Below are 12,460 nucleotides of genomic sequence, written 5' to 3' on the forward strand. Positions count from 1 at the left end.
ACCCATAAACTATTTATTAAAATGATTTTAGTGATCTTTCTATTTAGCGTAAAAAGACTACAATAAGGTCATTAAAATAGAGTGCTCTATTCCTCAACTTACTGCAAAGTTTGAGGGTTTGGAGACACTGTAACAGTACTGTAATTTGTTTCTTTGCATAAGAAGATCATATCATAATCAGGCATGACATCAAAAACTCTCTAAGGACTGCAGCACTGGAGGAATAAAAAGGAAAAAGATAAGGAGGGAAAAAATAAAGCTACTGCTAAAAAGAGAATGGGAAGCATGTTTGTGAGGAAGTAAAATGTCTTACTAGGAGTTAGGAAATACTAGTCAGCATTTGAACTGCACCTGCAGTTATTTGAAAACATAGTGCCCCTATTGACTGCCACTTCTTTTGTTTAGATTTCGGTTTCTTGGGCTTCTTTATAGGAGTTTCCAAAGTTGTTTATTTGAGGTACTGCTCAACAATGAAAATCCTTTAACTAAAAAGTGCCACATGCGTAATAAACAGAAAATGTAACCCGCAAAAGAATGTGACAGTAGATTCTATCAGTCCTGTCCTTAGCACTGCTAATATAATTTGTGGTGGCCACTGAAATAGTTATCATACTTACACAGTGACACTCAGGCATATCAGCTCAACATTACAGACAGATGCTTGAGAGTAATAGTAATTAGATTAGAAATGTGTTTCTTTTATTATGACAGTCATTATGGTCTTCTGATTACAAAACCCACAGACTCCATTGTATAAAAAATATATACGATATGCAAAAAAAAAATCACAAAGAAGAGAATAAAAATCTTAAATGTGCATGGCAATTTTAGGGCTTTTTATGGAATCTTCTGCTTATAGCCTTTACTAATTTTTCCACTAGATTTCTCATTCTTTTCTAATAAAGTTGTAAGATTATGATCACTTAACTATTTGCTTATTGTATGTTTGTAAATTATTTTTCCAAATGCAAAGTGAAACTTTGATTTTGTTTTGGTTTCTGTTTTTTAATTATGGACATTTTCATCATACAAAGAGATCATGATACAATGAATGCCCATGTACTCATCACCCAGCTTCAACAATTATCAGCTCAGGGTCAATCTCATCTCATCCCTACCCACCTAGCTCCCTGCAGTGCCATCCCCAGATTACTTATTTTGAAGCAAATCACAGAAGTCATATTAGTTCATCTATATACATTTAGTTAGATGTCTCTAAAGGAGGAAGAACTCTTATATGGGTTGATTTTTGAGGCACAATTTGTTAATTTAATTTGTGTCATCAAATCAATCTGTCTCTTTGTTTTTAGTTTCTGCCTTTGTCATTTAAAACATGGGCCCTAATATTGTTACAAAGTTTTTCTTATGATTTCACAGTTTGGGGAAAATTGACTCTTTAAAATTTATGACTTACTATGAAGTGAGCCAGTTATCCCACTGCCATATATCAAATTTTTCATCTTTTCTCTTTTGATTAAAAATAGTGCATTTATCGTAACACTAGTGAGTCTTAACTCATGCTCTTTTTATAATACTGTGTAATATATACTGGGTTGTTCTTAAATAGCTGAGTTGTCATCAGCTGATGATTATACAAGATCAAGTTCTTGCATCATGAGCTTCATGCTTAGCATCAGTTTTATGTCAAACTCTTCTCAGCTCACCATACATTTGCAAGCTTTGTCATTGCATCAAGCTAAAATCCCATCTAAAACTGGATCTTAATAATACTTCCAATTTGCTTCAAATTGCACAGATTCAGACAAACCAGTGACATACATCAGAAATGTTTTATTTACTTGATACAATTACAGCATATAATGACAAATGTATAATCTTAACAGATTTTGAGCTTGCTTTTCCTTTAATAATAAGAGCAAAGTCATTCTATTCATTATAATGAAAATGATGGAGCATATTCAAATTTTTCCCATTAGCAAAAATTTTTGAATCACTTATATTTGTGGAGTGAGAGCAGGTAGAGTGAGCAACCATCCTCATGTGCCTGAGATGGAGTTATTTCTCCAGACATGGGACTTCAATGCTAAAACTGGGATACTTAGCCACTACTGAGAGATGTGCTTATATTTACTTAGATCTATGTTTCTGTACTTTAAATTATATTTCATTGATGATTTGTCACTTTTTGCACTAGAAACATTAGGATTCAGTTACTGTATCTTTATAACTAATTTTAAAATTTTGTTCTATAAATTTCACAGGTTTTTATTTTTAAAAATTGTTTACTTATTATGCAACTATTTTAAAATATGAAATATAGAAAGATTTTGTCAATGTCAATGTGTAAATTCCACTTGGAATTTAATTAGAATGATACTAAGTTTATAGAATTAATTTAGGGAAAATTGCTATATTTACACTATTGAGTATTCCCATTTAGGATTATGGTATGTCATTCCTTTTTATACAGATCTTATTTTATGCCTGCCAGTAAAGTTTGGTAAAACCTCTTTCATATAAATCTTTCTTTTTTCATTAAGTTTATGACTAGGAGTGTTTTATGATTTTTGCTGTTGGTACAGCAATACTAATTATAGAATAGTTGTCACACACACACTAGGCTAAAATGCCCACAAAATGTACTTCCCTTTTTCCTTATTTTAATAAAATATTGTTATTAATTTCCTTAGAATTTTTAAATTTTAGAGTTGAGCTATATAATTTTTTGGATTATTTTAATCAGATTTCTCAAAAATGTCATATTTCTTTATTGTGGCATTTAGTCGATAGTAGTTTAAGTATAGTACAATAAAGTGCACCCCTTTTAAGCATATAGTTCAGAGTTTTGACAAAGGTATACAATGAACTAGCCACTATCCCAACCAAGATATATAGAATGTTTTCACCACTTATACAGTTCCCTTATGCTCACTTCTAATAAATTCTCCATTATCCCCAAAGTCATCTGCTGTTCTAATTTCTCTGATAAATTAGTTTTGCTTGTTCCTGAATCTCATACTCATGGAATTGTACAATATGTATTGTTTTGTGTCTGATCTCTTTTGCTTAACATGAGGTTTTTGATATTCATCCATGTTGTTGCATGTAAGTGGCTTGTTCCTTTTTATTGCTCCTTTTATTTCTTTGGGTGGCTGGGTTGGAAGTAGAGTAAGTGAGGGAATAGAATGGAGCAAGCTTCTTCTGGCACTGCCTGTGAATTTTAATGCAATTCATTTCAACAACTGTAGTATAAAAAAGAAAATTATTGTAGAAATGTCAGTCCACTCAATATTACTAACAGTAACAATGACAAAGTCAAATACCAGCTTAGGCACAAAGGAACATACAAAGAATATATTCCTGCCATTCTTAGTTTATTCCAATTATGCTTGATATTATACTTCCTAATTATTATTGAGAGGAATCAAGTCTCATATCATAATTCATTAATCCTTGTGAATAAGTAGGATAATTTTTCCATTTTATTTGTTAAGGCTATTACTAGTACATAAAAAGCTATTGTGTTGGATTATACATCATATATACCCCAATTTACAGAATTCTATTAGATATTTGATTGATAATCTTGTGGTTCCTCTGTCAGAAATAATATGCTCTATAAATAATGATATACCTCTTTCTTACAGAATCTCTTTTCTTAATTGAAATTTAGGAATATTTTACAATTAAAATTCAATTTTATTTTTGTATGCTAGCACAAAATACCTTTATTAAATAACTTTCCAACATTTATGCTCCAGATAGGTTTCATGCATGAGCCACGGATGTTTTTTTAAAACTCTGTATACCTTATTTCTGTACCTTTGTAGTTATTTTAATATCAAGTTGAGAGAAGACATATCAGAGACTCCTAATCCAATGCCTTTGAAATTCGAAAGTTCCTTTCCCCAGTAGCATTAATTAGGTTTGAGAAGCAAAACAAGATAGCATTCATCTCACAGGATAATATCTTTCATAAAGTCTTACATTACTTACAGTAAAAGGGTGCTTTCAAAAATGCTTTTGCAAGAACAATGTACTATAACGATGTTTTGAAAATATAGAATTTAGGTTCTACCACAAATTTCTTTAACATGCCATAATTGATCTAGTTTTTTTCTCCATACAACATTTTAGAGAGTACTGCTTGGCAGTAAAGGAGCTCTTCTGTGCAAAAGAATGGCTAGCTATGGAAGAAAAGACTCACAGAGGACTCTTCAGATCTGGGATGCATCTGCTGTCCATTCCAGAATGCAGCAAGCTTCCCAGCATGCACTGGGACCCGATGGCCTGTAGCAGACTGCCATATTTAGGTAACAAAGAGCTCTCCCAATACTTTGGAGGTTAAGAGAAATGTACTATTTTGAAGAAACTAAGGTGTGAACTTAAAGCTCCTAATATTTCTAGGCATTTCTAATTTTTATTTTTTAGCTCTGCTTTCCTTAGATACCTAATAGCAGAATCCTAATGCTATCCTAATTGCACAGAAGTTAGTGTAAGCATTTATTTCATTTGTTTTAAAAGAAAGAGCAATTTTAACTGCTGTGTGAGATCTTACCTTCTTCTTTCATAGGGGATCTTACAAGAGCTTGTAACATTTTCTGGAATGTGCAGAAAAAATAGCTAAGAAACATCTCATATTTTGTCAGAAGAGTGGAATAAAAGAATAAAGTCCTCTTTCTTCGCTAATGAAGCAGATTTTTAAGCATGCTAAAACAAGCCACATGTTTGAAAATGCTGATCTTACAAAACAAAATTGAATTGCTGCATGTTGCTTTCATGAACTTTGTTTGTAAAGAACTGTGTTGTTATCCCTAACAGCTGGTTTAATTTGAAAGACCCAATTCTTCCACATTCGAATGCAAAGAATGTTTTCCAGCTGTATATTAAAAAGCTGAAAGAGAACTTGGCATTTCTTAGCACTCTCTCACAGAATATATGAGATATCTGGATGCTCACTTTAAATAAATTTTTATCCTTTTCCCCTCAGATTATAAAAAAGAAAACCTAACAAGTAAGTAATTTTATTTGTGCCCTTGGAATCTTACGTGTATGTAATTGGATTCATGCATGTGTATTTACACTCATACTTCCTTGATGTCCAGAACAGAATATATGACTCCTTCAAAGGCTTCTCACCAAACTCACCCACGGTAGAGCAAGAAGGAACATCAGATCTCAGTTTATGGTTCCTAATTAGGCCATGGAGAGCACCATATTTAGTGAATGATATGAATACTATCTCCCAACTCAAGGTTGTTAGTCTATTTTATCCCTTATATGTCTATGAAATAAGCCAAATTTAGAATGCCACCTTTTGATTTTGCCTTCATGACTTGTTTTCATCTATAAATAATTAGATAATACAAAGTATTTATTTCTTCACTGAGCTGACTCATGATCTTCATTTGTGACACAGATCCTTGTTTTGGAAGATTGGTTTTTTTTTTTTTTAAAGATAGTTAATTTTTAGTATAAAGTTTATAGGGTCAAATCAAATGGCTTTAAGAGGATAATCACAAAATCTCTAGGAAAGAATTTAAAATTGCTTGAAAAGGGATGTCCTAGAAACTAACTTGTATCAGATGGTACTTTAACCTGTCAGAATGCAGAAATACTCTGCATGAAATTAGAAAACTTATTCATGTAAATTAACTTCCTCTGGTTTGAGGGTTCTAAGGCTTAAATCACACTTCCTGTAATACATGTTCTAGGCCTAATCCCCTCTGTCCTTGGTGAGGTGCCAGGACTTGATTTTACCAGCTTACCTAAAAGGACTAAGATTTAAAGTATTAAAAGAAAGAATATTAATTGTTATTCCCAAATGAATAAAAAAAAGCTTTTCAATTCATTGTTATATAAACAGCCAAAGTTTACTTTGATTGGACTTTTAATTGATAACTGTGGTCTTTGCTATCCTCCAGTTGTTCATTCACTCATCCATCCAAGCATTCATTGAGGGTTGGCTGTGTGGAAAGTGCCGATTTAATCTTAAATTAGACAGGAACAACACACACACACAAAATCCATGCTTCTGCCTTTTACACTAATTGCAAAGAAATTTTTAGCAGCACCAACTAGCTATATTTTTTTCCTAGCCTTAAAAAAACACAGTTTTATGAAATCTTTGATACATGTAAGAAAATGACTTCCAAATGTCATAAACTGACCATTTCATCTGAACCTGGGATAGGAAATGTCTGAAACTATGCTACCTGGGTTAAAGGCAATTATTGTTAAAGAAATTGGCTATATCTCTTCAGGTCGGTCAATAGTTGAGCAAAGGAGGCATCCTTATTAGGCAGAGTGTTCCATATTCTATGGAAATGTGTAAAGACCTCAAATACTTCTTGAAGAGTATCCTGAGTAAGCGTTAAAGAATATTATCAATTCACTTTGAGGGGTGGCGAAGAATTTTTTTTTTTAATTATCAATCTTTGCCTTATTTTCTTCTTGCTTGAACACAGGGATTAGAATTTCAGTAGTTTTTATTTTTTATGGCTGCTTTTGATGCAGTGAAATGTCTTTTTGAGTGCAATGCTTTTGTACTATTGATGTTATTTGTCTGCTAAGCAGCATTGCAGGACTTCACACACTTTATTACAGAAACACTCAGCGGTGAGTCTGTATTCTATTTCAACGCTTCTGTGGAGAAAAGTATGATCTGGCTTAATTATTAAAATGATTATATTCCTGAGCAAGAGCGAGACCCCGTCTCTACTATAAACAGAAAGAAATTAATTGGCCAACTGATATATATATATATATATATAAAATTAGCCGGGCATAGTGGCACATGCCTGTAGTCCCAGCTACTCGGGAGGCTGAGGCAGAAGGATCACTCGAGCCCAGGAGTTTGAGGTTGCTGTGAGCTAGGCTGACGCCACGGCACTCACTCTAGCCTGGACAACAAAGTGAGACTCTGTCTCAAAAAAAAAAAACAAAAAAAAAATGATTATATTAGTATAGAATAAATGCATACTAGCTGTTTGATAATCCCATGACCTTAATTGTCCCTTTATACACATATGGGTTTGATGTAGTTGATTTTCTAACAAATTTTTTACTAGATCAATCCAATTTATAGTTATTTTACCAGATTTTTCTTGCATTTATAATTTTGCTTTATATATTCAGCTACTATGTTCCATGAGGCGCAGTGATTCATGGCACTTGATCCTCTCCTTATATAAATGCTTTTACCGTGTAACTCTCATTTTAGTGCTTTTAACTTTAAAATTCTGATCTATTAATAGTGATAATCCTCTCTTTGTATTTACATTAGCCTGAAATCTCTTTGTCTATTTTTCTTTTCATATAAGAAACATATACCTGGGTTTACACCAATCTGAGCTATTTTCTACTAATAGAAGGATTTAGCCTGTTTGTATAACAGCTAACGTACTTGATTTTATCCCTACTATCTTAACTTTACATGCTCTGTTCATTTTACTTTTTTGCTTCTTTTTCCGTATTTTTTGTTGGTTATTATTCTTCACTGTTAAGTAAAAGCCAGATACCAACTTTTCCTACACATGTCAGTGCTCTATTTATTCCTAATGTCTCCCAACTCCATGGGATTTTTAGGATCTCTAATGAGATCCTACCTTTCCCAGTACTGCTAGGTTTCTCCTTATAGAATAACTCTATTGATTCTCATTTAGAGAATTAGACAAAATTCCATTCATCATTATCCATTTAGATTTTACATATATATTTCTTTATTACCACTATTCATCTTGAAGTCATTTTCAGATTCAGTTGTTATTTAGTTAAGAGCCTTCTCATATATTTCCTAAGAAGGGGTCTTGAGTGATAGAGTCCTTGTATATTATCAAATAGTTTCTTTTTACCTGGATATAGATGTCTTTGGTGACATTTTTTTTCTCTCAGTAGCTTATAGATATGATTTCACTCTTTTCTGGCTTTTGATTTTGAAAATGAGTAGTACAATGTAAGTCTGGTTATGTTTTCCTATAAGTAATTTATTCTTTCCATCTAAATAGAAACTTTTAGATTTTTTCTTTACAGTATCTATATGATAGAAATCCTATAATAACATGCCACTGAACATCTCTTTACAACTCTGTGTTCAGAACAGCATGTTGGTAGCTTGAAATCAGCTTTGATGGGAATATTTATATCATGAAAATCAAGGTTGCAGCCATAAGCTTTTTCTGATGCAAAAAGCCGATCATGCTACTCTGCTGCTTAGACTCTCTCCATTTGCTTCAGTGCATCCAGATTAAATTGGCATACAAGGACTTTTATGACCTAAACTTCAAATCTATAGCTTTATCTGTAGATACTCCCAAACTCAAACAATGAAACTTTTAGGGGCACTTTTAGGAAGGCATTACAGCTGGTTGTTTCAGACCTTGGTATATGCTATTTCCTCTTTGTAGAACACTCTCCATTCTGACTCCACTTCCTTAATTTCCCCCTAACACAGACACATCTATGTGTTAGTCTGTTCACTTCTGTTAGACTGGGTGACCTATAAACAGCAGAAATTTATTTCTCACAGTTCTGAAGGCGCCAGAAGATTTGGTATCAGGTGAGGGCCTATTTCCTCGTGGACATAGCTGCCTTCTCACTGTCACCTCACATGGCAGAAGGAGCTCTCTCAGACCTCTTTTGTAAGGACACTAATCCCATTCACGAGGGCTCTGCCCTCATTCATTTTAACATACAAATTTTGGGGGGACACAAATACTCAGATCATAACAACCTTCAACTGGCATTGCTTACTCACCATTTATATTTAACTTACAGTTACTTACTCTAGAAACCTACCTAGTATGCCGAAACCCAAGTTGGTGCTGCCTCTGGATGCTCATGGGTGTCCTGGTCTTACCACTCTTACAACACTTCTGAAATTGTATAATAATTATCTGTTTACTAATTTGTTTTCCTGACAAGCAAAGACCTGACAGGCCCACCACAGTATTCTTGATACCTACTAGTCAATATTATTTTAATGAATGCATCAATATATGGATGAATGAGTGAATAAACTCCTCTGGTATTTAGGGGAAAAGGGTAAAGAGAGATCATAGATAAGAGAAGAAAACAAAAAGGAAAAAGAACAAAGATTCAAACTGATAATTTGGATCCAAAGAAATTGATGTAGCTCTAGGGAAGACCAGATCAAATAGATTTTCCTGATGAAACAAATATTTAAATCCAGAGAGCAAAATTATTGTTCGAACTATGTTACTTCCATTTTAAAAATAGATCTTAGGCTGGGCGTGGTCACTCATGCCTAAAATCCTAGCACATTGGGAGGATTGCTTGAGGCTAGAAGTTTGAGACTAGCCTGAGCAAGAATCTGTCTCTACAAAAAAACAGAAAAATTATCTGTGCATGGTGACGCATGCCTGTATTCCCAGCTACTTGGGAGGCTGAGGCAGGAGGATTGCTTGAGCCTAGGAGTTTGAGGTTGCTGTGAGCTAGACTGACACCATGGCACTCTAGCCCAGGCAACAGGACAAGACACTGTCTCAAAACATAAATAAACAAATCAATAAATCTTACTAAATTATCATGAATTTTTCTTTTAACATGCCATTAAATTCTATTTCCAGATATTTTGAGAAAAATTATATTCCCTCCATGTTATATTTAGTATGAGCTGTTCTGTAAAATCCAAATACAAAAATAATCATTTTTTGAGACAGAGTCTCACTATGTTGCCCAGACTAGAGTGCCATGGTATCAGCCTCGCTCACAGCAACCTCAAACTCCTGGGCTCAAGCAATCCTACTGCCTCAGCCTTCCAAGTAGCTGGGACTACAGGCATGCGCCACCATGCCTGGCTAATCTTTTCTATATATTTTAGTTGTCCAGCTAATTTCTCTCTATTTTTAGTAGAGACGGTTGCTCTCTCAGGCTGGTCTCGAATTCCTCATCTCAAACAATCGTAGGATTACAGGCATGAGCCACCACATCCAGCCTTCCTGTCTTTCAATAATTGCTCCTACTTTATTAGCAGGAAGCATAGCTCTCTAATTAAAACCCATCTCCCTACCTATCTTAAATAAAGAAACCCAGGGATGACTCAGTTCAAAGAGAATCAGACCAGCTTTCAAGCCAGTAAGAGAAGAACCTGGGAAGTCTTAAGTCCATCACTACTGTGGGCGGTGTTTGATGAGGCATGCTGTCCTTGGTCCCAGCACAGATGTTTTACTGCTGTGCTGACTTCTTCCAGTTCTAGGTGCCTTCTGGAGTCACAGTAGTGATCAAACTTGTCCTCCACATGCTTCAAAATCACTTATTTAGCCATTGGTGCTCCAGGCATAATCACTGTGTCCATCCCTAGACTAAAATGTTATACATGAGTATGTCCTATTCAAAATAGCATCTGCTGCAATAAAGGTTTTCTTTTGACTTTCTAATATATTCCCTTATATTAAATCATTAATCTGACTGTATTGCAGTCAATCGATAATATTTCATTAGGATCTTCTAAATCTATGCTATAGAATTCTATGTGTACATTTTTTTTGTGCTAATATTGCCAGGTTGTGATATTAGTATTATAACTCCCTGAAAGAATTTGAAATATTTTTCTCTTACTGGAACATGGTATAAAATAAGGATATTTTATCTTTTACAAGATGGGAAAATGTATTCATAATCTAATAATGACTTTTAAAACTAATTTCCTGCTTATTTCTGTATTCTTATTTTCTAATTCTTCAAATTTTATAATTAATATGTATCTATGATTTTCCTTAGGTTTAAAAATGTAATTGCATAATTATTTTTATTGACCTCTGAATCTATTGCAATAACTCCTTTATCATTCTTAATTTTCTATGTTTAGACCTTTCCCATCTTTTTAAAGTTGGTTTTATAAATATTTATAAAGTAGTCTAACTATTGACCTATTTTTAATTCTGTCATTTGTGTTATATGTATTCTAACTTACTAATTTCTGCTTGTATCTGGCTCTTATTTTATCACCTATTTTCTTTTGTTCTATGAAGTTATTGTTTCTTGTCCAAAGTCTTAAGTTAAATGTTCTTTTCATTCATTTTCATTCTTTGTATCTAGTGGAAGGAGAGACCACTATGAGTTTATCTTTGAGCAAAATTTTGGCTAAATCTCATACACACTGTTAGGAAGTTTTTTCCTAATCTGTAACTAAGGCTATTCTTTACTTTTTGATCAAAAAGGTATTGATTTTTTTTAAACTTCCCACTGGATTTTAATTAATCTATTATTAATTACATTTTGGTCAATGAGGTCTCATAATTTCTGCTTTTGAAATTTATTGAGATGTATCTTTGTAGCTTGACATAAAATCATACCTGTCAGTATTCCACAAATATTTAAAAAGAAGGCTGATTTTCTCTCTTTTTGGGGTACAAAGTTCATTCTTAGCTACTAAAATATTCTTGTTAATTCTATTAAAATACTCTGTATCCCTGTTTTTGTCTTTACTCAATCTGTTAAGAGGGTTTAAAATATAATTAATAAAGTTGTTTTAATGTATATACAATGGACTTCACTCTCCAAACAGAGTGGTATGAGTGTGTTACCTTTTGGTTTCCAGTAGTAATGTAGATTTAACTTGTTTTTATATTGTAGTTTTAAATTAGAGTTTGACAGGACTTCAATTTTTAGATGAATTAACTTCTCATTTGTGTCTTAATATTTCATTATTCATCTTATTCCATTATTTTTATTCTGTTTGTAAACTGACAGTCAATGTGTATAAAAGCTCAGCTCTAGGCAATATAATTACATGAAAATATTTTATTTAATAATTTTCATAATTATTGTCAGGTCATGAACAATGTGATGCAGTATAAAGAGTATTAGCCCAGGATCTGCATTTATCTTAGAAAAAGCTATTTCTCCTCCCTGAGTCTCATCTTTATAACTCTATGATTCTATAAGCTGAATTTACTTACAATGAGGTCTCACTGAATTCTTACAACTGGACTTTATAAATATATAAGCAGAGATAACTGGATACATATATATACTTAACATTTGAATTACTGATTGCTTACATACAAAAATTGCTTCTCAAAAGTTTGAGAATGAATGAAAAGAATTATTTTTTACTTACAGCATTCCCACCAATGATGTCCTCAAAGCCGAGTGTGGACATTCCAAATTTGCCTTCTTCCTCTTCTTCCTTCTCTGTCTCTCCTACATACTCCATGACAGTGATAATCTCCATCATGTCCAGCTTTGCAATATTTGTGCTTCTTACCATAACTACTCTTTATTGCTGCCGAAGAAGAAAACAATGGAAAAATAAGAAAAGGTGAGATTCTAGTTTCAGCTAAGCACATGTAGCAATATCTTGAAACCTACGTATTTGATATTGGAAGAGGAATATGGCTAACACTGCCAGTCTCTTAATGAATCCATAGACCAACTTTAAAGTTAAACACCCCCACAATGATCTCTAAATGTCCTAAGGTTAATCTTTCACACTAGATGGAATCTAAATCTATCCAAATAATTTGGAAGGAAATGG

The 12,460-nt window shown here is 33.2% G+C and overlaps 1 protein-coding gene across 3 annotated transcripts in view; it reads left to right on the forward strand.

Moving 5' to 3' along the window:
- Positions 1-12,460, forward strand: part of MUSK (muscle associated receptor tyrosine kinase) — a 103,147-nt gene that overhangs the window by 75,686 nt on the left and 15,001 nt on the right. For 2 of the 3 annotated variants that reach the window (XM_012736737.3, XM_012736739.3), the window contains 2 exons: positions 4,099-4,274; positions 12,046-12,244. In XM_012736737.3, coding sequence (XP_012592191.1) covers positions 4,099-4,274; positions 12,046-12,244 — 375 coding nt within the window. Of the gene's footprint in view, positions 1-4,098; positions 4,275-4,951; positions 4,976-12,045; positions 12,245-12,460 lie in introns of all 3 variants that reach the window. The other variant, XM_012736738.3, reaches the window with a different exon arrangement.

This window comes from Microcebus murinus, chromosome 12 (assembly GCF_040939455.1).
Source record: "Microcebus murinus isolate Inina chromosome 12, M.murinus_Inina_mat1.0, whole genome shotgun sequence".
In the NCBI taxonomy this organism is placed as follows: Eukaryota; Metazoa; Chordata; class Mammalia; order Primates; family Cheirogaleidae; genus Microcebus; species Microcebus murinus.